General features: G+C 45.2%; 1 protein-coding gene across 1 annotated transcript in view; it reads left to right on the top strand.

Annotated features, from left to right (window-relative positions):
* The first annotated feature begins 22,568 nt into the window (after positions 1–22,568).
* The window catches only part of KPNB1 (karyopherin subunit beta 1), a 110,303-nt gene continuing 105,695 nt past the window's right edge, over positions 22,569–27,176 (top strand). Inside the window, exons 1-2 of the mRNA XM_075350075.1 lie at positions 22,569–22,732; positions 22,879–22,937. Of these exons, the coding sequence (XP_075206190.1) occupies positions 22,693–22,732; positions 22,879–22,937 (99 nt within the window). The 5' untranslated portion in view covers positions 22,569–22,692. The remainder of the gene's footprint in view (positions 22,733–22,878; positions 22,938–27,176) is intronic.

Here is a 27,176-nt window from a genome sequence, read left to right as displayed (position 1 = left end):
GTATCCAGATTGAGAGGGGTTCCAGGATAAGACTCCTGATCACTCTCATCAGACGCATCACAGAGCGACTGATTGCGCTGAGACCCTGAGCAGTGTGATGACGTTGAGGGTCTTTCCCAGCGAGCCCGCTTAGGGTGGCTGGGGCTATCATCTGAGTCATAATACTCAGCCTGTGAAGCCGGGGACCCCCTTGCATTCTGGATTAAATCCAACTGAGGGGGATTAGAGGACAGAGACCTCGCCGTGTCCATAGACTGAGCCCCAGGCATGGATTGCAAAGTTTCAAGGATTTTTGCCATAGTCACAGACATATTATCAGCAAAAACTGCAAAGTCTGTCCCTGACACCGGGGCAGGACTTACAGGCGTCTCAGCCTGGGTCACTATCTCTCCTGACTCCGGCTGGCGAAGCAGCACCGGATCTGAGCATTGCACACAATGGGGGTCCTTGGAGCCTGCTGGTAGAGCAGCCCCACATGCAGCACACGCAGTGTACACAGCCCTAGCCTTGGCAGCCTTGCGTTTTGTGGATGACATGTTGCTGCCTCCTCAGAGCGATCTGGGTATACAGCCAGGAAGCGACCTCACAGTGCAAGCAATAAGGAAATATATATATGTCCAGTGACACAGTACACTAAAACACACTGAGGCACTAGAGGGGCCAGCTGAAAAGCCGCTTACCGCCCGCTTAAGAGCGGGTGTGTGATCTCCAAAGCCCCCTAGTCCAGGTCTCCCAGAGCCTTGCGTCCTTCCTCCAGCCAGACATGCATGTAATGGCTGCCGGCGTCCTGAGAGAGGAGGGGGGGCGGGCCCTGGGCGTTCCTGACTAAGAGCGGGAAGCCTGCTTCCCTCTGTGCCTAGTGAGAGGGCTGGAGCATGTAAATCAGGCTCCAGCCCTCGTCGCTGCCGTGAAACAGCGTCTCTCCCCTACCCTGATTGACAGGGTGGGGGCGGGAACGAATCGGAGCTGCCGGCGTCCTAGGCCGCAAAAGCCGGGGACTAGATTTATAAACGCCACCGCCGTAAAAGCGCGGTCGGCGTGTCCCCGGCGAACTAAAAGTCACAGCAGCGCCGCCGGTCCAGCGGGGGTCGGCGCTGCGTTCCCACAACACAGAAAAAAGTCCCCCAGTTAAACTGTAGGAACACTAGCTCTAGCGTTACGGTCCCCGGCGCACTACAACACCCAGCCAGCCCGGAGTGTGTCTGTGCCTGCCGGGGACACAGAGTACCTGTATGATGCAGGGCCTTGTCCCTGATGGTACTCCTGCTCGGCATCCACCAGGTGCTATGGGTCTGTGGATGGAGCCCGGCGTCAGAGCTTTGAGGCCGGCAGGATCCCACTTCCACAGAGCCCTACAAGGGGATGTGGAAGGAAAACAGCATGTGGGGCTCCAGCCCCTGTACCAGCAATAGGTACCTCAACCTTACAACACCATCTACGGGTGAGAAGGGAGCATGCTGGGAACCCTATATGGGCCCTCTTTTCTTCCATCCGAAATAGTCAGCAGCTACTGCTGACTAAAATCTGTGGAGCTATGCATGGAATGTCTGACCTCCTTCGCACAAAGCTTGAAAACTGGAGTACCCGTGATACCACGGGGGGGTATAGCCAGAAGGGGAGGGGCCTTGCACTTTTTAGTGTAGTGCTTTGTGTGGCCTCCGGAGGGCAGTAGCTATACCCCAATCGTCTGGGTCTCCCAATAGAGCGCTGAAGAAATCTCACTTAATGGAGTATCCAGGATCATGGGGAAGGTGAGAGATCAGCCTAACACTACATGGGAAACTTGATAATGATCTCAAGGCAGCTGGAACCACTGTCACCAAGAAAACCATTGGTAACACATTACGCCGTAATGGATTAAAATCCTGCAGTGCCCGCAAAGTCCCACTGCTCAAGAAGGTACATGTGCAGGCCCATCTGAAGTTTGCTGATGAACACCGGGATGATTCTGAGAGTGATTGGGAGAAGGTGCTGTGGTCAGATGAGACAAAAATTGAGCTCTTTGTCCTTAACTCAACCCGCCGTGTTTGGAGGAAGATAAATGCTGCCTATGATCCAAAGAACACCAACCCCACTGTCAAGCATGGAGGTGGAAACATTATGTTTTGGGGGTTGTTTTTTTGCTAAGGGCACAGCACTACTTCACCGCATCAATATGACAATGGATGGAGCCATGTATAATCCTGAGTCACAATCTCCTTCCTCCCGCTAAGACATTAAAAATAGGTCGTTCCTGGGTCTTCCAGAAGAACAATGACCCAAAACATACAGCCCAGGCAACAATGGAATGTCTCAAAATGAAGCACATTAAGGTCATGGAGTGGCCTAGCCAGTCTACAGACCTTAATCCCATAGAAAATGTATGGAGGGAGCTGAAGCTCCGAGTTGCCAAGTGACCGGCTCAAAATCTTTATGATTAGAGATTATCTGCAAAGAGGAGTGGACCAAAATTCCTCCTGATATTCTTGTCAGTGGGCAAGCTTACAAAATCAGCAAGGGATCAAATAATGATTTCCTTCACTGTATATTATCCAGGTTTACACTTGAGGTGATATAAGTTTGCGTAAAGGGTGTGAGCTATAACTTTTTGATTTTTCCAATGATTGGTGGGCTCATTTTTTAAAGGACGAGATGATGTGTTCATGGATACCATTTTAATTTACATTTGACTTTTTGATGGCATTTTATTCCACTTTTTTTAGCAGTTTGATGAAAAAGCATAGTTTTTGGCAATTTTATTTTTTATGGTGTTCACTGAAGGGGTTACTAGAGATAGTTTTATTGATCAGGTGCTTCTCGAAGTGTCAATACCAAATGTGTGTATTTATTACACCAATAAATACACATTAATGCAAAATTTTCTTCATTTTTTTGTTCTTTATTTTGTCTTGGTTTTGTTTGTTTTTTATACAGTTTTACCATCTTTTTAAACTTTTTTTTTTAACTTCATCTGTGGGACTTTTATTAGTCTAATCACTGGACTAATGCATTGAAATGTATTAGACCTGCCAGTGTTACGCTGAGAAAACGCCCTTCAGACCCCGCTCTTCGCATGGTCTAACAGACCACTATGGCTGGCAGACTAAGAGGTTATTACTTTACCTTCAGAGGCTATAACAACCATCAGGCCCTGTGATCATGTCACAGTGGTGTTGATGGAGAAAACGAGCCTTTGCTGTTACAGCAGGAGCTCGGCTGTCACTTAAGTCAAGCTGCTAGCGGCAATCATGCATTATTGCCATGATGTAATGGTACATCATTTGTCAAGAAACCTTGCAAAATATGATTTACCGACACATAATATGTTGGGAAGGGGTTAATTCTATGAAGCTGGTTTTTTTAACCATGTGGTATGGTTTTTTTTTGTTTCCTTACAAATTGGATGGTGGAGGTGGGTGTTAAAGCATCTATTACTTATGCCTGTTGTAATCTGAAAGGATATAACTACTTTGACTGCCCCTTTTTAAATTCTGTAGTCTACCCAATATATACTTATACTGTATATAACAAACTATACTCTCCTCCCTAACCGCCGCTGCGTCTCCTGGCACTAACATGATAATCAGCTGCTTTTAATGGGCTGTTTTACTAACACTGAGGTCAAATTCACACGTCTGTGTTTCCGTTTATTCACGGCTACCGGACGTACCCATTATAACCTATGAGACTGTGTGTCTGTGCAATACAAGCGAAGCCGAAGACGTGTTTGTTTTTTCCAGCAGCACGGATGACAAATGCTAATACAAGTCTATGGGTCTGTGAAAAACACGTACATGTTTAACACTGCAAATTATAGGAGAAGCTTTGTAATTTCATTCGTTCTTTATACATTTCGGAAAAACACTGATGGCTGATGGTAAAAACAGACACTGATTACACAGATATCGTGTTTTCACGTACATATTTTGTACGGACGTGTGGAACAGGCCTTAGCACTGATAAAATCAACTAGCAGGTACTCAAGTGACATAATGTCACGTGAGCGACAGGAGACCTGGCTCTGACATCAAAAGAATTGGGCCACTGCAGAAGGTGAGTTTGTTTTTATCTTTTAATCATGAGCTTTACATACAGCTCTGACAAAAATTAAGAGACCACTGCAAAATTTTCAGTTTTTCTAATTTTTCTCTTTATAGGTATATTTTTGAGTGAAATGTAAATTGTTCTTGTAGTCTATAAACTACTGACAACATGTCTCCGAATTTCCAAGCAATAAATTTTGAATTTATTTTCGGAAAATGAGAAATGGTCAAAATAACAAAAGAATTCATTGCTTTCAGACCTTAACCCCTTCAGCCCCCGGGCACTTTCCGTTTTTGCGTTTTTGTGTTTTGCTCCCCTTCTTCCGAGAGGCGTAACTTTTTTTATTTTCCATCAATCTTGCCATATGAGGGCTTGTTTTTTGCGGGACAAGTTGTACTTTTAAATGAAATCATAAGTTTTACCATATAGTGTACTGGAAAACGGCAAAAAAATTCCAAGTGCGGAAAAATTGCAAAAAAAGTGGGATTGTACAATAGTTTTTGGGATATTTTATTCACCATGTTCACTACATGGTAACACTGAGTTATCTATGTGATGCCTCAGGTCGGTGCGAGTTTGTAGACACCAAACATGTATAGGTTTACTTGTATCTAAGGGGTTAAAAAAATTCACAAGCTTGTCCAGAAAACGTGGCGCACGTTTTGCGCCATTTTCCAAAACCCGTACCGTTCTCATTTTTCAGGATCTGAGGCTCAGTGATGGCTTATTTTTTGCGTCTCGACCTGACGTTCTTAACGGTACCATTTTTGCGCAGATGCTACGTTTTGATCGCCTGTTATTGCATTTTGCGCAAAATTTGCGGCGACCAAAAAACGTAATTTTAGTGTTTGGAATTTTTTTGCCGCTACGCCGTTTACTGATCAGATTCATTGATTTTATATTTTGATACATCGGGCATTTCTGAACGTGGCGATACCAAATATGTGTGTATTTTTTATTTTTTTTAACCCTTTAATTTTCAATGGGGTGAAAGGGGGGTGATTTGAACTTTTAGGTTTTTTTATTTTTTTTGAAATTTTTTAAAACTTTTTTTTTTACTTTTTTATTTTTATTTTACTAGTCCCCCTAGGGGGCTATGGCGATCAGCAATCCGATCGCTCTGCACTATCTGCAGATCTCAGCTACAGAGCTGAGAACTGCAGATTTGCTGCTTCACTTTCAATGCCGGCTGTATTCCGGCATTGAGAGGAAGTGAGTCATGTTAGCTACAGGCGTCATCACATGACCCTGTGCTACCATGGCAACCGCCGAAAGTCACGTGATCATGTCACGTGACTTCCGGTGGGGGCGGGGTAAGTCACTGTCATGGCGGCGCCCATATACATATCGCTGCCAAGACTTTGGCAGCGAAATGTAAGAGGTTAATGGCCGCGGGTGGAAGCGATTCCACCCGCGGCTAGCAGGCACACATGTCAGCTGTTGATAACAGCTGATATGTGCGCGTCTCACCGCCGCCTGCCGGCGGCAGGGGGTGCGGCTTACCGGCACACGATCCATGACGTACCCAGTACGTCATGGGTCTTTAAGGGGTTAAATAATGCAAAGAAAACAAGTTCATAATCATTTAGAAACAACAATACTAATAATGTTTTAACTCAGGAAGGGTTCAGAAATCAATATTTTGTGGAATAACTATGATTTTTAATCACAGCTTTCATGCGTCTTGGCATGCTTTCCACCAGTCTTTCACACTGCTTTTGGGTCAACTAATGCAACTCCTGGTGCAAAAATGTAACAGTTCCTCTTTGTTTGATAGCTTGTGATTATCCATCTTTCTCTTAATTACATTCCAGAGGTTTTCAATGGGGTTCAGGTCTGTAGATTGAGCTGGCCATGACAGGTTTTTGATGTGGTGGTCCTTCATCCACACAAAGATTGACCTAGCTGTGTGGCATGGTGCATTGTCCTGCTGGAAAAAAACAGTCCTCAGAGTTGGGGAACATTGCCTGAGCAGAAGGAAGCAACTGTTTTTTCCAGGATAACCGTGTATGAGGCTTGATTCATACGTGCTTCACAAAGTTTAATCTGCCCAATTCCAGCCTTGCTGAAGCATCCCCAGATCATCACCATTCCTCCACCAAATTTCACAGTGGGTACAAGACAGTGTGGCTTGTACGCCTCTCCAGGTCTCCGTCTAACCACTAGATGACCAGGCGTTGGGCAAAGCTGAAAATTAGACTCATCAGAGAAGATTACCTTACTCCAGTTCTCTATGGTCCAATCATTATGGTCTTTGGCAAACTTCAGCCTGGCTCTCCTTTGCTTCTCATAGATGAAAGGCTTATTTCTAACTTTACACGACTTGAGCCCTGCTTCTAGGAGCCTGTTACAAACTGTTCTTGTCATGCACTTCACCCCAGCTGCCATTTGCCATTCCTTTTGTAGGTCACTTGATGTAATCCTGCAATTGCTGAGTGACATTCGAATAAAATGATGATCATCCTGGTCATTGGAGAGTCACTTTCGCCCTCTGCCGGTCTGTACTCTGGTTGGAATTCAACTGGCGCTGGAATGGAATGGCTGTTAGACACATAGAGAAGCTGATTTTTATAAAAAATGTGCAGTGGTTTCTTAATTTTTGCCAGAGCTGTATATTGGAGAAGCTCTTTAAGATAGCTGAAGTAAGATTTGCCAAATTTATTGAGAAGTTTTTTTCCATTAATAATAATAAATTAATTTGGGCTGTTGAAGCATCACCAGCTATGAGTAATTATAAATTGCTACTATAATTTACACCAATTTTTTATTTAAATTGTGTAAAAGTTTACATTTTCACTTTTATTTTTTTCTCCCGCAGAGAATTGCAAATAACAAACGTAAATGGCAGCACTTTTTTAGGTTATTTCCCAATAAAATTGGGATTGGGCTGGCATTTCTTTAAAGGGAACTTGTCACAAGATTTGGCAACTATAAGCTGCGACCACTTATATACAGCATTCTAACATGCTGTATATAAGAACCCAGGCCGCTGTGTAGAACGTAAAAATCACTTTATAATTCTCCCCTAAAGGAAGGTGCAGTGCAGATCGGTTGGATGGGTGTCTCTCTCTCCGGACGCGGCGCCACCTCTTTTGGCCATCTTTGTCCTCCTTCTTCTGAAGCTTGGGTGCATTACGCGTCCTACGTCATGCACACCGCCCGTTAAATGAGTATTATAAAGTGATTTTTAAGTTCTACACAGCAGCCTGGGCTCTTATATAAAGCATGTTAGAATGCTGTATATAAAAGCTCAGTGGTGGTGGCCAAATCTGGTGACAGGTTCCCTTTAATTCTTTTTGTATGCATCTCATCACCTAAGTTAAAGAGGTGGTCCACTACAAAGCATAGTGGCCACAGCGATGTAAAGCTTAAACAGAAGGATTTTTCTAAATACCTTTTGTTATCAATTCTGCCTGTCGCTCATCCCAATCACGTGACCTGGGCAGCAGTGATCTCTGATGTCCGGTGGTGTCACATCAACTTCCAGAATTGAAAGTTGACCCGGCATCAACAAGGCTGGACCCGGTCTCCATGAGTCACTGGACTGTGCGAGGAGTTTCACAGCACATCACAAACCTACTGCTGATCCCTCACCACCCTAGAAGGGTTCAGCACCTGTGCGCTGAGCCAGATATCTGACCCTAGGTATCCCTAATGCTGGACCCAAAATAGGGAACGGGTGGGATGAGTTCTTCGTCAACCCCACTAAATGCTAAAGGAAGACACAAGGAGGACACACGGGGGAAACAGCATGAACTACTTATCCACAGATGGGACAGGCAGGAGTTCAGCGAAGCTTAAGCAACGATACTACAGATAAGAGCAAGTCATCTGCTTGCAACCAGAGCTAGAATGAACTGAATAATATCACCAGCACCAGTTCAGGGAAGAAGGGAGTATTTAAGCACCAAGAGAATGCTGATGATCAGCAGCTGGGTGGAAGGCGTGCTCCTGCTGGGTCCAAAAGGGGGGAGAGATGAAAATACAGCAGGAAAGCTACCTATTACAATTAATACTAACAGCAGGAACAATAAAAAGTCAGGGAGCATTCTGTGCAGCCAAACGTTGTGAACTTCTATTACCACATGACTGTCTGTCACCCATAACACACCCGTGACACCTTCCCTCAGTAAGAGCACTGAAGATGGGTTGTGGCTGGGTCTTCCAGCATGACAATGACCCAAAACACACAGCCAGGGCAACGAAGAAGTGGCCTTGTAAGAAGCATTTGAAGGTACTCTAGTGACCTAGTCTGTCTCCAGACCTGAACCCAATAGAAATTCTTTGGAGGAAGCTGAAACTCTATGTTGAGCAGCAACAGCCCTGAAACCTGAAAGATCTGGAGAAGATCTGTATGGAGGAGTGGGACAAAATCCCTGCTGCAGTGTGTGCAAACTTTATCAAAAACTACAGGAAACAACTGACCTATGTAATTGTAAACAAAGGTTTCTATACCACATATTAAGTTCTGGTTTTCTATTGTATCAAATACTTATTTCGTGCAATAAAATATAGTTAATTATTTCAAAATCATACAATGTGATTTTCTGGATTTTATTTTAAAAAAAATCTGTCTCTCACTGTTGAAGTGTACCTACGATAAAAATTACAGGCCTCATCATTCTTTGTAGGTGGGAAAACATGAAAAATCGGTAGTGTATTAAATACTTATTTTCCTCACTGTATATATCATTAATGTAACACTTAAACACTGAAATACTGCTGCTTTTCTCAGTCAATGGCATTTAATAGTCAAGATCCAGGTCAGGGAAACACACTATTCCCCATCCACAATTGCATGGTAGCCAGGGGCCTACTAAAGGCACCCATCACCACCATGTTGGTGTTCCTGTGATGCCCAGGAGTTTACTCTATGCTGCAATTCTGAAGTATTGCAGTATGCCGTACAAGCGATTAAACAATATCAAGTTCAAGTCCCATAGAAGAACGAAAGAAAAAAAAAAGGAACAATTAAAAATTAAGATTTTAGTAATATAAAAAGATATGAAACTTTAAATCATGTCACTTTTCTCTACCCAAAAATTATTTAAAAAGGAAGTATATTTCATATTGCCGCATCTGTAAAAGTCTGATTTCTGAGAATATAAAATAATTTAACCCATAAAGGAAAACTTCAATAAAGAAAAAAAACAAAACAATACGACAAAATTGCAGTTTGTTTTTTTTTAACCTCCCCTAAAAGATGCAATACTATACAATCAAAACATATTATGCATTTCACAATGGTATCAATAACAACTAGAATTTGGGTTGCAGAAATCAAGCCCTCATACAAGTTAAAAAGTTACAGGTCTCAGAAACTTGTTTTTTTATTCTATAAAGTTCGAGGATTTTTAAGCTGCTAAAATAAGAATTAAAAAAAGATATACACATTTGGTATGTAATAATTGTACTGACCTGGAGAAATATGGAGCCAAATCATTTTCACAGCCCAATGAATGTCAGGAAAACAAAAACAAGAAACAATGGCAGAGTTGTGAATTTGTTTTTCTTTATCACTGTTTAACATTAATTGGAATTTCTTCGTTATTCAGAATGTGATATGATAAAGTGGGTAGTATTTTTCAAAATGGCAACTCATCCCACAAAAAACAAGCCCCCATACAACTACAGTCATATGTAAAAGTTTGGGCACCCCTATTAATGTTAACCTTTTTTCTTTATAACAATTTGGGTTTTTGCAACAGCTATTTCAGTTTCATATATCTAATAACTGATGGACTGAGTAATATTTCTGGATTGAAATGAAGTTTATTGTACTAACAGAAAATGTGCAATCCGTATTTAAACAAAATTTGACTGCTGCAAAATTATGGGCACCCTTATCAATTTCTTGATTTAAACACTCCTAACTACTTTTTACTGACTTACTAAAGCACTAAATTGGTTTTGTAACATCATTGAGCTTTGAACTTCATAGGCAGGTGTATCCAATCATGAGAAAAGGTATTTAAGGTGGCCACTTGCAAGTTGTTCTCCTATTTGAATCTCCTATGAAGAGTGGCATCATGGGCTCCTCAAAACAACTCTCAAATGACCTGAAAACAAAGATTATTCAACATAGTTGTTCAGGGGAAGGATACAAAAAGTTGTCTCAGAGATTTAAACTGTCAGTTTCCACTGTGAGGAACATAGTAAGGAAATGGAAGAACACAGGTACAGTTCTTGTTAAGCCAAGAAGTGGCAGGCCAAGAAAAATATCAGAAAGGCAGAGAAGAATGGTGAGAACAGTCAAGGACAATCCACAGACCACCTCCAAAGACCTGCAGCTTCATCTTGCTGCAGATGGTATCAATGTGCATCGGTCAACAATACAGCGCACGTTGCACAAGGAGAAGCTGTATGGGAGAGTGATGCGAAAGAAGCAGTTTCTTCAAGAACGCCACAAACAGAGTCGCCTGAGGTATGCAAAAGCACATTTGGACAAGCCAGTTACATTTTGGAACAAGGTCCTGTGGACTGATGAAACAAAGATGGAGTTGTTTGGTCATACAAAAAGGTGTTATACGTGGGGGCACAAAAACACGGCATTCCAAGAAAAGCACTTGCTACCCACAGTAAAATTTGGTGGAGGTTCCATCATGCTTTGGGGCTGTGTGGCCAATGCCGGCACTGGGAATATTGTTAAAGTAGAGGGTCGCATGGATTCAACTCAGTATCAGCAGATTCTTGACAATAATGTGCAAGAATCAGTGACGAAGTTGAAGTTACGCAGGGGATGGATATTTCAGCAAGACAATGATCCAAAACGTCGCTCCAAATCTACTCAGGCATTCATGCAGAGGAACAATTACAATGTTCTGGAATGGCCATCCCAGTCCCCAGACCTGAATATCATTGAAAATCTGTGGAATGTCTTGAAGCGGGCAGTCCATGCTCGGCGACCATCAAACTTAACTGAACTGGAATTGTTTTGTATACAGGAATGGTCAAATATACCTTCATCCAGGATCCAGGAACTCATTAAAAGCTACAGGAAGCGACTAGAGGCTGTTATTTTTGCAAAAGGAGGATCTACAAAATATTAATGTCACTTTTATGTTGAGGTGCCCATACTTTTGCACCGGTCAAATTTTGTTTAAATGCGGATTGCACATTTTCTGTTAGTACAATAAACCTCATTTCAATCCAGAAATATTACTGAGTCCATCAGTTATTAGATATATGAAACTGAAATAGCTGTTGCAAAAACCCAAATTGTTATAAAGAAAAAAGGTTAACATTAATAGGGGTGCCCAAACCTTTTCATATGACTGTATGTCAACAGACAAATCAAAAATAATGTCTCATGGAACAAGTGGAAAAAGTGCAACAGATACAAAAAACCCTGCTGCATCTCTGTAAGGCTATGTGCACACGTTGCGTTCTGCCGTGACAAATATTCTGCAGCGTTTTGTCACTGCATGTGCGCTTCAAAACGCTGCGTTTTGGATGCAATGTGAATGCAGAATTCATGCGTTCTGGATGCTTGCTCTGCCATAGACAGAGTGGGAAATGCATCCAAAATGCACAATAGAAGTGACATGTTGCTTTTTAGAACGCATCGATTTTGTCAAAAATTTGGCATCTAAAACGCTGCTTTTTAAAACGCAACATGCTCATGGAATGTGCTAAATTCTCATAGACTTTGCTGGGGACATAGAACGCATGCATTTACGCTGCAGTTTAAAACGCTGCAGAACAGCATGAAAAAATGCAACATGCACACATAGCCTAAAGGGGGCTTTACACGGTAGCGATATCGCTAGCAATTTCTAGCGATATGGAGCGTGTACAGTTAGGTCCAGAAATATTTGGACAGTGACACAATTTTCGCGAGTTGGGCTCTGCATGTGTTACGGTTGCTGCGAGCACTGGAGACTATGTCCAGATTTCTTGCTACTGCACATGTGCGAGCGCTGGAGACTAAGTCCAGATTTCTTGCTACTGCACATGTGCGAGCGCTGGAGACTAAGTCCAATCTTGGAGCCATTGCACATGTGCGGGTGACATCATCGCTGACACGAGGTCACATGTCTGACACCTTCTATGCCGATTGGTCGCTGGTCATGTGCTTGTGACGTCTTGCTCGGTGATAGGCCAGCATGACGTCACTCCTGTCGTTCTGGCAGCGGATTGGCTCTGGTGTCCTCCATCTTGGATGAGGCACAGAGTCTATATAAGACCCTGACACACGCCGCATGGTGCTCAGTCCTCTTGGTTCATGCATATGAGTAGACGCTCTGTGCGCGTTCCTCTAGGCATTCCTCTGTCTATGCTAGGTGAGCGCTACCGGCAGGGTAGCGTTCTTATACCTTACAGCTTCGGCTGCTGTCCGTATCCTTACCTCTTAGGGGAGCGGACATAGGCAGGTGCCTGAGGCACATGGTCTGGCTGGGCCTTGTGATTCTACTCATAGGTGGACGTTGCCGCTAGGGTAACGTTCCTTATACTGCGTCTGGCAGTTGTTCGTATCCTCGCACACTAGGGGAGCGAACAGAGGTAGGAGCTTTGTGCGGCTTACGCTGCTGTTCGTCTCTTTTGCACCACTAGAAGAGCGGACCTAGGCAGGTGCCATATCTAGTGGTTCGTGTCCTCGCACACTAGTGGAGCGAACGCAGGTAGGAGCTTTGTGCGGCTTACGCTGCTGTTCGTCTCTTTTGCACCACTAGAAGAGCGGACCTAGGTAGGTGCCATTTCGCACACATTGCCTTTGTCTCTGGGATTATTAACAGAGATCATTCCACACACCCTCCAAGTAAGGGAGGAATTGCTTTACTTACTTATTATATCCTTCTGTGAGTTAACAGAGGTATTGCACTCTGCCATAGTCTGCAGCAAAGTCTTTGCACGATGGACCCTGACTGTCTGATACTCCTTTCGGTTATTATCAGACAGCCCCCCGTAACAGCATGCCACCACATTGGATTTGAAATGAAATCTCTACAACAGAATTCAAGTGCAGATTGTAACGTTTAATTTGAAGGTTTGAACAAAAATATCTGATAGAAATTGTAGGAATTGTACACATTTCTTTACAAACACTCCACATTTTAGAAGGTCAAAAGTAATTGGACAAATAAACCAAACCCAAACAAAATATTTTTATTTTCAATATTTTGTTGCGAATCCTTTGGAGGCAATCACTGCCTTAAGTCTGGAACCCATGGACATCACCAAACGCTGGGTTTCCTCCTTCTTAATGCTTTGCCAGGCCTTTACAGCCGCAGCCTTCAGGTCTTGCTTGTTTGTGGGTCTTTCCGTCTTAAGTCTGGATTTGAGCAAGTGAAATGCATGCTCAATTGGGTTAAGATCTGGTGATTGACTTGGCCATTACAGAATGTTCCACTTTTTTGCACTCATGAACTCCTGGGTAGCTTTGGCTGTATGCTTGGGGTCATTGTCCATCTGTACTATGAAGCGCCGTCCGATCAACTTTGCGGCATTTGGCTGAATCTGGGCTGAAAGTATATCCCGGTATACTTCAGAATTCATCCGGCTACTCTTGTCTGCTGTTATGTCATCAATAAACACAAGTGACCCAGTGTCATTGAAAGCCATGCATGCCCATGCCATTACGTTGCCTCCACCATGTTTTACAGAGGATGTGGTGTGCCTTGGATCATGTGCCGTTCCCTTTCTTCTCCAAACTTTTTTCTTCCCATCATTCTGGTACAGGTTGATCTTTGTCTCATCTGTCCATAGAATACTTTTCCAGAACTGAGCTGGCTTCATGAGGTGTTTTTCAGCAAATTTAACTCTGGCCTGTCTATTTTTGGAATTGATGAATGGTTTGCATCTAGATGTGAACCCTTTGTATTTACTTTCATGGAGTCTTCTCTTTACTGTTGACTTAGATACAGATACACCTTCTTCACTGAGAGTGTTCTGGACTTCAGTTGATGTTGTGAACGGGTTCTTGTTCACCAAAGAAAGTATGCGGCGATCATCCACCACTGTTGTCATCCGTGGACGCCCAGGCCTTTTTGAGTTCCCAAGCTCACCAGTCAATTCCTTTTTTCTCAGAATGTACCCGACTGTTGATTTTGCTACTCCAAGCATGTCTGCTATCTCTCTGATGGAATTTTTATTTTTTTTCAGCCTCAGGATGTTCTGCTTCACCTCAATTGAGAGTTCCTTAGACCGCATGTTGTCTGGTCACAGCAACAGCTTCCAAATGCAAAACCACACACCTGTAATCAACCCCAGACCTTTTAACTACTTCATTGATTACAGGTTAACGAGGGAGACGCCTTCAGAGTTAATTGCAGCCCTTAGAGTCCCTTGTCCAATTACTTTTGGTCCCTTGAAAAAGAGGAGGCTATGCATTACAGAGCTATGATTCCTAAACCCTTTCTCCGATTTGGATGTGAAAACTCTCATATTGCAGCTGGGAGTGTGCACTTTCAGCCCATATTATATATATAATTGTATTTCTGAACATGTTTTTGTAAACAGCTAAAATAACAAAACTTGTGTCACTGTCCAAATATTTCTGGACCTAACTGTAAGTACCCGCTCCCGTCGCGCATGCGATTGTTTGTGATCGCTGCCATAGCGAACATTATCGCTACGGCAGCGTCACACGTACTTACCTGGTTGGCGTCGTCGCTGTGACTGCCGAACAATCCCTCCTTCAAGGGGGAGGGACGTTCGGCATCACAGTGACGTCACTGCGACGTCACTAAGTGGCTGGCCAATCAAAGCGGAGGGGCGGAGATGAGCAGGACGTAACATCCCGCCCACCTCCTTCCTTCCACATTGGGGCCGGCGGCAGGTAAGGAGACGTTCCTCGCTCATGCGGTGTCACACATAGCGATGTGTGCTGCCGCATGAGCGATGAACAACATGGATAAACCCTTACCGATTTTTGAGCTTGGGACGACCTCTCCATGGTGAACGATTTTCACCATTTTTGAGGTCGCTTAAGGTCGCTGGTTAATGTCACACGCTGCGATATCGTTAATGACGCCGGATGTGCGTCACTAACAACGTGACCCCGACGATAAAACATTAACGATATCGTAGCGTGTAAAGCCGCCTTAAGTCTGACCTGCCTGACCTGCACAAAATGTGGTCCAGCAAAAGGATTTCTTGGAGAGTATTGAGAAGTAGCATTGTGGAAGGACAGTATTAAGAGATGGGAGCATTGGGGGTTGGGGGACACTGAAGACGAGGACAGCATCATGAAGTAGGACAGTGTGGAGGCCATATTCATAAGGAAAGACAATGTGACAGTTAGGCCTTGTGCGCACTAGATGGAATTTCCCGCGGATTACCCACGGATTTGCTGCATGTTTTGCTGCAGAAAATGTTCATAACATCTCTGCAGTGAATCACCAGCAAATCCTATGGGGAAAAAAATGCTGTGCGCACTAGGCGCATTTTGACAACTGCATGTTTTGCTGCGGGATTCCCGCAGCAAAAACAATTGCATGTCACTTCTTTTCCGCACGTCGCTGCGGGATTTCACTCCATTGACTGTAATGTAATCGGGAAATCCCGCAGGGAATAACGCAGGCAGCAAATTCTGTGCGGTTCATTGCGTTTTCCTGCGTTATTCCCTGCGGTATTTCGCATTTTTCGGGACATAATGTTCATCATTGCCCTGCATTTTGCAAGGAAGTGATGTCATTATTACAGGAAGAGGAAGCGGAGAGACTAAACACACAGACATCACACTCACACACAGACATATAGAATGCACATAGAAATCAAACGTACATATAAAAATAAAAAATGCGGGCCCCTCCGTATTTTTACCGTCCAGCCGAGGTAAACACACAGTGGCGGCCCGGTATTCTCAGGCTGGGGAGGGCGAGGGCCCGGGTTAATGCCCCCACCCCCCCTTCCTCCAGCAGCCGAGAATATCAGCCCGCGGCTGCCCCGGGACTGTCGCATCCATTATGCGACAGTCCCGGAGTGTCACCGGCTCTTCCAGATTGCCGTGATGCAGTGGCAATCCAGGTAATATCCAGTGTGTCCTCACAGGGACTCTATCTATTGATTGATCTGTCCTCTATCTATTATCTATCCATCTATCTATCCTTCTATCTATTCATCCTTCTATCTATCCATTATCTATTTATTTACTTATCTATCCCTCTATCTATCTATCTATCCATTATCTATCTATCTATATCTATCTATATCAGATAGAAATGACCTTTTTTTTTCCCTTCAATGTTCTTTCTTGCTTTGAATGCATTAAAACACATGTACCAACCCGTGGAAAAACCGCACCAAAACGCAACATGCGGATTTCGGTGCGTTTTTCTTCCGCGGGTGCGGAAATCTTTCAGAGCCTGCGGAATTTTCTTAAAAAAATTCCATTTTCTAGTGCGCACAGGGCCTTATAGTTCATATGGGAGGCCTGTGTGATGGTTATAATTTTTAAGGGGGACATAGTGTGCAGTCAATATATCATAAGGGGGTCATTGTGGGGGTCATATTTTGTGCAGTAAACAAAGCGAGAGACAATTATTTATTCAGGGGTACACTATAGGAGATATTTTTATCCAGATGGCATTATAATTATATTTTTAACCCTTTCACCCTACAGCCTTTCACCTTCGGAACCAGGCCAATATTTCAATTCTGATCAGTGTCTTATTAAGAGTTAATACTTTTTCGTGATATATTGTACTTCATGTTAATGGTAAATATAGGATGATATTATTTGTGTTTATTGGTGAAAATATTGGATATTTGGCAAAGAGTTTGAAAATTTTAATTTCTATTCCCTTAAAACAAAGAGTTATGTCGTACAAAATAGTTAATAAATAACATTCGCCATATGTCTACTTTACATCAACTCAGTTTTTGAAACAATTTTTTTTGGTTAGGAAGTTTGAAGGGTTGTTTATGAGCAATTTCTTATTTTCCCAACAACAATTACAAAACCATAGTTTTAGGGGCCACATCACATTTGAAGTGACTTTGAGAGGCCGAGGTGACAGAAAATACCCAAAAGTGACAACATTCTAAAAACTGCACCCCTCACACTGCTCAAAACCACATCCAAGATGTTAATTAACCGTTTAGGTGCTTCACAGGAACTAAAGCAATCTGGAATGAAAGAATGAAAATTTTGCTTTTTCCCACACAAATTATTTTAGGCCTAAATTTTGCATTTTCACAAGGGCACCAAGAGAAAAGCACAGTACAGTTTGTTATGCAATATCTGCTGAGTGCGATAATCCCACATATGTGGTGAAAAAGTACTGTTTGAACGCACAGCAGGGCTCAGAAGGGAAGGCGCGCCGTATGACTTTTTGAACGCACAATTGGCTAGAATCTTTAGCGGACCCATTGTCGCGTTTGGAGACCACTGATGTGCCTAAAAAGTGGAAACCGTTCACAAGTGACCCCATTTTGGAAACTAAACCCCTAAAGATTTTCTACATGTTTGGTGAGCACCTTGAACCCCCAGGTGGTTTACAGAATTTTATAGCCTTGAGCTGTGAAAATGAAAAAATAAATTTTTACCACAAAAATGTTCCTTTAACCCCAAATCTTTCATTTTCACAAGGGTAAAAGCCCCGTCACACGGTACGATATATCGTGCGATCACATGAGCGATCGCACTCGCCCCTGTCGGTTGTGCATCACGGGCAATTCAACAAATAATTACACATTTACCACTTAAATGCTGTTTTAGCTCCAGATTTTCAATTTTCACAAGGTGAATAGGTAAAAAAAGGCCCCCCAATGTGCTACACAATTTCTCCTGAACATGGCAATACCCCACATGCGACATTATAGTACTGTGTGGCCACAAAACAGGGCTTGGAAGGGAAGGAGCGCCATTTGACTTTTGGAACACAGATTTTCCAATAATAATTTGTGGGCCCCATCTGAGTGCCCCTGAGTGCCAGGAAAGCAGAAATCCCAAGTGACCACAATTTGGAAATTAAAACGCCTCTGGAAATTCATCTACGTGTGTCTAGTGACGATTTAGTCTCTGGAAAACACCTGTGAAGTCAAACACAGAGAATGCTCAGAATTAAATATTCGAAATAAGCCCTTGTCGTGCCCTGTACATTGTGCACAGCTCCTGCTTTTGGAGACACACACCCAGTAAATGGATTCCTCACTACAACAATGCCAAATATGTGGCCTTTAATTGTGGTTTAGGCACATTGTGGGGCTCAGAAATGAAGGGGGCATTTGGGAGCGCAGATTTTGCTGGATTTCTTTTTTGGGGTGGGAACCATAGCGCTTCTCCAGAGCCTTTGTGTTACCAGTAACAAGGAAGCTCCCTGCATTTCCGTTAAGAGATGACGGACCTGAGGACTTGTGTTTTTGGGGGTTGAGTTGTATGTTATTTGGTGGCAATTTGGGGTATAGAACATTTTGGATCAGTTTCACCTTATCCTGTGTTTTATGCTGAGCACTTGCAATAGGGTTTCCATCTACATTTCGGAAATACGTGATTCACGTGATACATGAAACCCCAGACAGAACCATTCACTAATGAGGCAGCAGAGTTAAGCCTTCTTCACAAGTCAGTGATTCCGTTACGTATGTTGCTGTTTTTACACATACCGGATATACGCAGACCCATTAAAAACAGTGGGTCTGCGCACACATCAGTGATTTCTCACTGACCGTGTTTCCGTGCGGCGCACACTCATGTCCGTGTGTTCCGCATGGATACAAGTCTGTTTTTCTCTGGCATCATGGATGTCACACAGACCACAGTGGTGTGATCCGTGTGACGCGTACCAGAGAAAACACGTGCCTGTAAAATAAAATGATTTTTATACTCACCTGTCTCCAGCAATGCTGTCTCTGGCCTCTGCTGTCTCCTGCTTCAAAGCCAGTTAATTATATTCATGAATATTCACTGCACCACGACCCGGAAATAACAGCAGCGGGAAGACAGCAGCGCGGGAGATATCAGCACCACGGAGAGCAGTGCCGGGGACAAATGAGTATAGGAGTGCCTGATCTCTGGATGCTAGAGAGAACACTGAGAGGGTCACAGGCAATTTTAAATTTTCTTGACTGACGTGTGAAAAAGTCCTTACTCCGATCTCCGCTTATCCTCTGTTCATCGGTGTCCGTCTTTCAAAGATGCACAAAACTGTTGCTCATCGCACTTTTGAGCACGTCTAAAAAGACATGTAAAAAGATGGACACCACCGGACCACAGGCCAGACTGGAGTTCAAAGTGACTTTTTCTGCCTCATTATAATGAATTGTCCATTGTACATTGAAACCAATATTTCAGAGATTTACACGTAAACCCCTGTTTAAGTACTCAGCATATAGCGCAGGATAATTGTGAGCTACGCCTTACTGCGATCTTTGGGAGGCAGAATAAACTAATCAACAGCAGTAGAAGAATTGGCTTTATTTCTTTAAGCCGTTCACCTTGCGGTATACGTGATTAGGCGGCTTTATTTCTCAGGTCAACAATTACAGTGATACAAGATTTATATAGGTTCTTTTAGGATAGCCCACAATTACACTAAGTTTTTTTTTGTTTACAAACTAAAGTTTTTCCCATCACCGAATTTTAAAGACTATCGTTTATCTATTCTTCTGCCGCCATGTGAAGGCTTGTTTTTTTTTCAAGAGGAGTTGGAATTTTTATTGGTACCATTTTTGGGCCAAACAATAGTTTTTGATCGCTTTTTATTCTGCTTTTTGTGAGGCAGAGTCAAGAAAAAACAGCCACTCAGGAATTGTTTTCATTTTTTTCCCCCTGCCATTCACCGTTTTGTAAAAGTGATGACCGCTTTATTCTTCAGTTCAGTATGATTACAGCGATTCCATATTTATATTGTTGTTTTCATGTTTTGCCATTTTTACACCATAAAGACAATTTTACAGAAATAAAAATACTTTTTGCATTGCTGCACTTTGAGAGCGATTACTTTTCTATTGTTCGCTGAGGGAGCTATATGACGGCCTGTTTTAGTGGGACAAGATGATGTTTTCAGCTATATCATTTTTATTTAATTGTGTTTTATTCCACTTTTTTGTCAGCTGTATAATGAAAAGACAGTTTTTGCTTTTTTTATGGTGTTTTCTGAAGGGGTTAATTAGCTTTTAATTTTTGTTCATTTTCTAATTTTTTTAATAATATTTTACAATTTTTTTTATTTACTTAGTCCCTATATGGCACGTTACCTTTTATTGCCCTGATCGCTAATATAATGTATAGCAATGCACCAGCACTGCAATACATTAAAGATTAGTGATGTGTCGGTCGCGAACGATCTGACAGAAAGATCCGGCTCCCTGCAGTGACTGACAGGAGCCGGATCCCCAGTGAGCGCCACTAAATTCTCTAAATGGCTCTCACTGGGCGTAAGATTTTGGTGTTTTGTCAGTGAAACCCCGCCCACCTGAACACAACCCCGCCCGCTTAGCAAATTAATTGGTTCATTGTGAGTGGGCGGGGTGTAGCCATGGGTGGGAATGGTTTCGGCAGCGTTAACACAAGATTAAATGTGTTCACCTACAACATGGGTCCCCAATTCCAGTCCTCAAGGGCCGCCAACAGTGCATGTTTTCAGGATTTCCTTAGTATTGCACATATGATCATTTAATCACCTGCACAGTTGATGATTCCAACACCCATGCAATGCTAAGGAAATCCTGAAAACATGCACTGTTGGCGGCCCTCGAGGACTGGAGTTGGGGAACCCTGACCTACAATGAACACATATTTAATAGGGAGCCAGGAACGAGCCAAAAGAGCCGGCACTTTTTGGTGAGCGGAGCCATGGGAACCAGATCACCAAAAAGAGCCGGACTGCCCATCACTATTACAGATGTCAGTGCTGCATTGACTCCTGCTCCTAGCATGATCCCAGAGGCTTTCCATAGCTAGGGGACCCAGAAGTCGTCCAGGTCACCATGGCAATGATCGGTACCACACGACATCATCGCGAGGGCCCGATCGGATGGGAGATTGGTTCAGTACGAAAAATGTGGCCTTTGGACAAAAGATGTTGCGCACCTCTGTTGTAAAGGTTCTCCGGACATAGATGACAATTAACAATGAACCCCACTGATCAGGCGTTCTTAGACCCAGTGGCATGCTGATATAAAGTGTATCAAATTGAATCAGCACAGCCACTAGAGTAAGATTTCTGGTTGTTTTGCTGTCCGTTCACTGCAGCCCGGCCCGTCTCCTCACTGCAGCCTGTCCTATCCTTCCCCTCAATGCAGCACAGAAGTCCTATTTTCTCACTGCAGCCCAGCCTGTCACTGCTACCTGTCCCCTCACTGCAGCCCAGTCTGTCACTGCTACCTGTCCCCTCACTGAAGCACAGCCTGTCACTGCTACCTGATCCCTCACTGCAGCCCAGCCTGTTACTGCTACCTGTCCCCTCCCTGCAGCCCAGCCTGTCAATGCTACCTGTCCCCTCCCTGCAGCCCAGCCTGTCAATGCTACCTGTCCCCTCCCTACAGCCCAGCCTGTTACTGCTACCTGTCCCCTCCCTGCAGCCCAACCTGTCAATGCTACCTGTACCCTCACTGCAGCCCGGCCTGTCACTGGTACCTGTCCCCTTACTGCAGCCCAGCCTGTCACTGCTACCTGTCCCCTTACTGCAGCCCAGCCTGTCACTGCTACCTGTTCCCTCCCTGCAGCCCAGCCTGTCACTACCGATCCCCTCCCTGCAGCTCAGCCTGTCACTACCGGTCCCCTCCCTGCAGCCCAGCCTGTTACTGCTACCTTTCCCCTCCCTGCAGCCCAACCGGTCACTGCTACCTGTCCCCTTACTGCAGCCCAGCCTGTCACTGCTACCTGTCCCCTCACTGCAGCCCGGCCTGTCACTGCTACCTGTCCCCTTACTGCAGCCCAGCCTGTCACTGCTACCTGTCCCCTCACTGCAGCCCAGCCTGTCACTGCTACCTGTCCCCTCACTGCAGCCCAGCCTGTCACTGCTACTTGTCCCCTCACTGCAGCCCATCCTGTTACTGCTAGTGTCCCCTCACTGCAGCCCAGCCTGTCACCTTACTGCAAACCACCAGTCGCATCTCCTGCACTGCAACCCGACCCCTCACTGCAGCCCAGCCTGTCACTGCTACCTGTCCCCTCACTGCAGCCGTTTCCTCCACTGCAACAAATCCCAACCCCTCCACTACAGCCCAGCCCATCCACTGCAACCCGACCCATCCCCTCAGTGCAGCCCAGCCCGTACCCTACACTGCAACTTAACCCCTCCCTGCAGCTCAGCCCCTCGCTGTTGCCCGTAACCTCGCTGCAATCCTTCCCCTTGCTGCAGCCCGTCCCGACCTCTCCACTGCAGCCCAGCCCTTTCCCTGTTGCCTATCCCTTCGTTGCAGCCCATCCAGTCTCTGCTGCTGTCCCCTCGCTGCGTTCCATTCCCTCACTGCAGCCATGCACAAAGCGCAGTCAATGACAACTCCCGGCGCTCAGCACCTGCAGTCACATGGGTCTTCTTACCCAGCCCTCAGCTGAGATCCCGCCCCTCCATCCCACAAGCCTTAGCGGCAATGACTAGAGCCGCAGCGTGCTCGGCACCAATCAGCGGGCTGAGCGTAAAGTGAGATCCGGCTGATATCAGTGCGCGATCGAACTCCACCTCTCTTGCACTGCGCGCCTGAATCCCTCCGCGCCACGCTCCCTTCCTCCCTCCGGCAGACCGCCCGGCAGCGCCCGAGCAGTGACCCGGTACCGCCCGCATGGAGCTTATCACCATCCTCGAGAAGACCGTATCTCCCGGTGAGTGAGCCGATAGTGGTGGCTAGGAGACCAAATAGTAAAGGGTTGGGTGTAGTGGGCACAGGGTGGGCTACCGGGTGTGACAGCAGTCAGGGCCTGCAGGACGGAATAGGGGCTAATTCTACCACGCTCTCTGTCTCCTTTAGACCGCAATGAGTTGGAGGCGGCGCAGAAGTTTCTGGAGCAGGCGGCCATCGAGAACCAGGTAATAAAGGAAAAAGCCGGGGTCTGCGAGGCTGCACGGGAATAACGGGGCCGGGGGCGCCAGGGCAGTGTTTCGGGCAGCACAGCTGTAGAGCGGACACCGCTCGGGTGGGGAGGTGACAGGTTGCCGGTTACCGTGTGCTAGGAAAGGGCCGTGCTTGGGCCTCTTCTAACCGCCAATGCACAGCCTAACCTGCCCGCCACAAGCGATCAGCCAATAGGCTCGCTAGTAGAGATGGAGCCGGGTGGCGGCCGTCCAATGGGAGGCCGAGGCTGAGGGAGCGGCGCAGGGGGTGGTGGCCCAACATGTTGGGTTGACGAGCGGCCTAGTACTGAAGTGCCGGGAAGCAGAGCCCATGTGGGGACAGGAGCCTCCGTGCGGGGCTGCGCTGGGCATGCTGGGAGCTGTAGTTCTCCCACCATCAACAGCCAGGAATCTTATGCTTCTGTGTATGCTGGCTGCGGCCCGTCACACAGTGCTGTGGAGTATTGGGCCCTCCTTCCATCCGTACCGTACTGTACTGTGCAGCCATCAGTGACCCGTGTAATGTGGCTTCCGCCATAAAGCCCCTGGGATTGCATAGGCCGTGTCCTGCGGCCCTTATTGTGCCGATTCCTCGGATCAGGCTGCACCCCGGGGCAGGAAGTCAGACCACGGTCGCTATTTATGTGGTTAAAGGGATTGTCACCAGGTTTTACTATGTAATCTGAGAGCAGTATGATGTAGGAGCAGTGACCCTGATTCCTGTGATGTCATTTACTGGCTGCTTGCTGTAGTTTTGATAGAATCAGTTTTATCACAAGCGGACTAGTAAACTGGCTTCTATGTAGTTCTCCATATTCATGAGCTCTGTGTAACCCCACCAATGATTGACAGCCCACTATGTGCACAGTGCATAGGCAGTTTTCTGCCTATGATCAGTAGTGTGCAGAGCTCAGCAGCATTCAGAGAACTACTAGATCTACAGCTGATAATGCAGTGATTTTTTTTTTTATCAAAACTACACCAGAAAGCCTAATAAGTGACACATCACAGGAATCAGGGTCTTTAACCCTACATCATACTGTTTTCAGAAACCTGCTGACAAATTATTTAGAGAATTGATGCCAGGCCTGGGAATAAATGAATCCGCAGCACAGGAAGATGTCTGTGTTTGACCATATACGTGAAAAAGGGCCCCGTGTGATCAGTGTGCGGTTCTTGTCTTTTTACTATCAAAGGGTCACAGTGAGGTTTTGACAAACTGGCTGTCTGGTCTAAATCCATAAGTCTGCAGTCAGTGTCCCTTTTTGACAGTAGACTGGTGAGTCCTCACAATTGTGTACTGTGAGGTTTGAGTCGGAAACAGCGGTCACGTGGGCGCGATATGCGTATACTCGGCCAGAATCCGACTAGATGGGCGTGGCCTTGCTCAATGCAAGTTTATTGGGTGAGGCCACGCCCATCTAGTCGAATTCTGTCCGGCGGTCATGTGACTGCCGTTTCCAACTTTGAAACCTCCGGTTCCTCACAGTGCACAGTGACTGAGAATTCACAAGTCTGCCGTCACGTAGAGGGACACAGACTGCAGACAATGCAAGAGAAGTGGCCAGCTCAGCTAGGAAGCGGGTGCACGGATTCTACACGGCATCGCTGATTACAACAAAGGAAAACAAAGATCCAGCACTCTTGTGGTATCCGGTAAAATTGGAGAAAGAACTTCTTTATTCAAAATTCATTAAAAATCCAACATCATGGACAGGAGAATGTGCTTGAAACGCGTCCTTGCACATAGTGTGTTCTTAGTCATAGCAATAACTGTTTAGACCAGACAACCCCTTTAAATGAGCCTTCCCACCTTGGTGCGTTCGGATATGCTATCACTTGAGACTGCAAAGAAAAAAGAAGCAACATGCGCACAGCACTTCAGAATTCTCTGACTTTTCTGGCATAAGGATCCAGTTTTGAGCAACACACTGCATCAAAAAATGCAATATGCACACACAGCCTTATTCTCCTCTATGGGGCTCTGAAATGGTTATGCAGCGGTTTTCCAGCACTGCCCCTGCATTAGACACTTCTGGCATATCCACACAATGCCTTCCATACCTCTCCTGCCTGTCACACTTGCTCAGCAGGCTTAATTTTTGTATAGGCAAATGGAAAAAGCCATGCCAACTATTGATTCTACACCTGGATCCAGTGGCTTTTGGCCATCCCGTGTTTTGGGACCCCTATTCTGGGGATAGATAGGCATGGCCTTGTAACCCACGTCTATCACACTTGTGGCGTACTCATGGTTGCCCCATGACAATAAGCCCAACTCCCTCTAAGGCTGCTTTCACACCTCCGGTTTTAGCAGAGCCGGCCAATCCGGCTCTAAAACCTATGCGGCGACAAAACCGCATCCTTTGCATAAGTGTTTTTTTTACATGCGGGCCGCCCGTTTTTTGCCGCTTGCGGCACGCTACTGAGCATGCGCCGGGCAGATGCGATGTTTGCGGCAGGACGCCACATACGGTGTCCATAGGCATGCATTACAAATCGCTCCGGAAGCGGCGGAATGCGGTTTTTTTTTTTTTTGTTTTTTTTTTTCCCCCGGACAAAAAAAGTGCCAGGCAACATTCCATTCGGCCGCTGGATTGGCTAAATCTGCCGCATGCGGCAAAAACCGGATGGAACACAAGCCCATGCGGCACAATACGGCACTAATGAAAGTCTGTGCAAAAAAACGCAACCGGCGGCAACAAAAAACAGTTGCGGTTTTTCTGCAAAGCGCCAAATTGTGCCGCACAGGAAAAACCGGATGTGTGAAAGCAGCCTTAGGCTATGTGCGCACAGTGCGTTTTTCGTGGCGTTTTTGCGCGATTTTCGGGTGCGTTTTTGGCCTTATGTCAATTCTTTCCTGCGTTTTTCTGCGTTTTCCGCCCATGCAATGCATTGGAAAAACGCAGCAAAACGCAGCCAAAAATGCACCAAATCGCAGTAAAAACGCATAAGTTTTTGACGCGTTTTTTTTTACGCGGGTGCGGTTTTGTGCGTTTTTATTGGCCAAAAACGCAGCGTCAAAAAAACGCAGCGTTCGCACATAGCATTAGAACTGCTGCCACTTCCTTTTAGTTCCTATGAGATGTACATTACCAGTGAAGTTGTAAAAGATCCTATTTTGGCCCATTGAACACCTTCTCCAGAGCTGTATTAGAGCCCTAGCACTGTCCTACTATAGAAAGCCGCCGAGGCCTGCACTGACCATGACAACTGGGCAGGGCAGGAAACTACAGGTGCCACCAATGTTCAGCAGGGACTTGAGCTGTTGTGTTGTCCTGCCTGCTGGGGCTCAGCTGCTTCCTAATCTAGGACAGTGGGGCATCGCCAGTGTGGCACGGTACATGAATGTGACCCAGAGGTAAATTTTGATGCTGGGTATACATCAGACTTGCTGAAATATTAGTAAAACCAGAGCAGCCCTGTATGATCAGATGCCCTATTCAAGTCATAAGTCAACCCAAGCGTAGCAGCCTTCTGTCTACAAATACATAGACTTCATTGTGACCATTACGTACGGTCGCCCTGCAGATTGGGATTCTATGCTGAAGTGTCCAAATTTGTTACCAAATTATCCGGCTTTTTTGGGCAAGTCTTTGGAGCAGGGGCTTTACTTTTTAGTGATCAATGTATTTTGCTTGATTTGAGACTGACCTGTCGACATCTATAACAGTCAGGACGTCTACACTTCAGTGAGGTGTGCGGTTTCCCATCCATCTGCAAAAGTGGTTACAGCTGCTACAGTATTACCGATGGGCTTCAGATAATTGTTTCTCTGGAGTTTGTGATTAAATATGAGGGGCTGCTGATAAGTCTTTGGCTTTACCCAGAAAGAAACGAGATAGGATGATGAAACTAAATATTCCACATAATCTCCACGTTCTGTAAGCCTAGCAAAAAGTCTTAAGTTGTGCCTCAAACCAGGCATCCGTAGCAGCCATGGCATCAGAAATGGTGTGAAATTTGGTACCCTTGATGGTTTTTCTTCAGATTTGGAAATAGATGATTGTCAGAGGGAGCTAGATCTGGTGAATAAGGTGGGTGGTTAACCAACTGGAAGCCCACCTCTGCTAGTTTTGCCGTGGTCACTTGTGTAGTGTGAGCGGAGGCATTGTCTTGCAGACACAAGATTCCTTTGGACAGCTTGCCACTCCTTTTGTCCTTCAGAGCTGCCTTCAATTGGTCCAAAAGTTCAATGTAATACCTTGCATTGAT

The sequence above is a fragment of the Anomaloglossus baeobatrachus genome, chromosome 5 (genome assembly GCF_048569485.1).
Source record: "Anomaloglossus baeobatrachus isolate aAnoBae1 chromosome 5, aAnoBae1.hap1, whole genome shotgun sequence".
Taxonomy (NCBI): Eukaryota; Metazoa; Chordata; class Amphibia; order Anura; family Aromobatidae; genus Anomaloglossus; species Anomaloglossus baeobatrachus.
The sequence above is the reverse complement of the archived record's forward strand: the minus strand, read 5'-3'. Positions and strand labels throughout refer to the sequence as shown.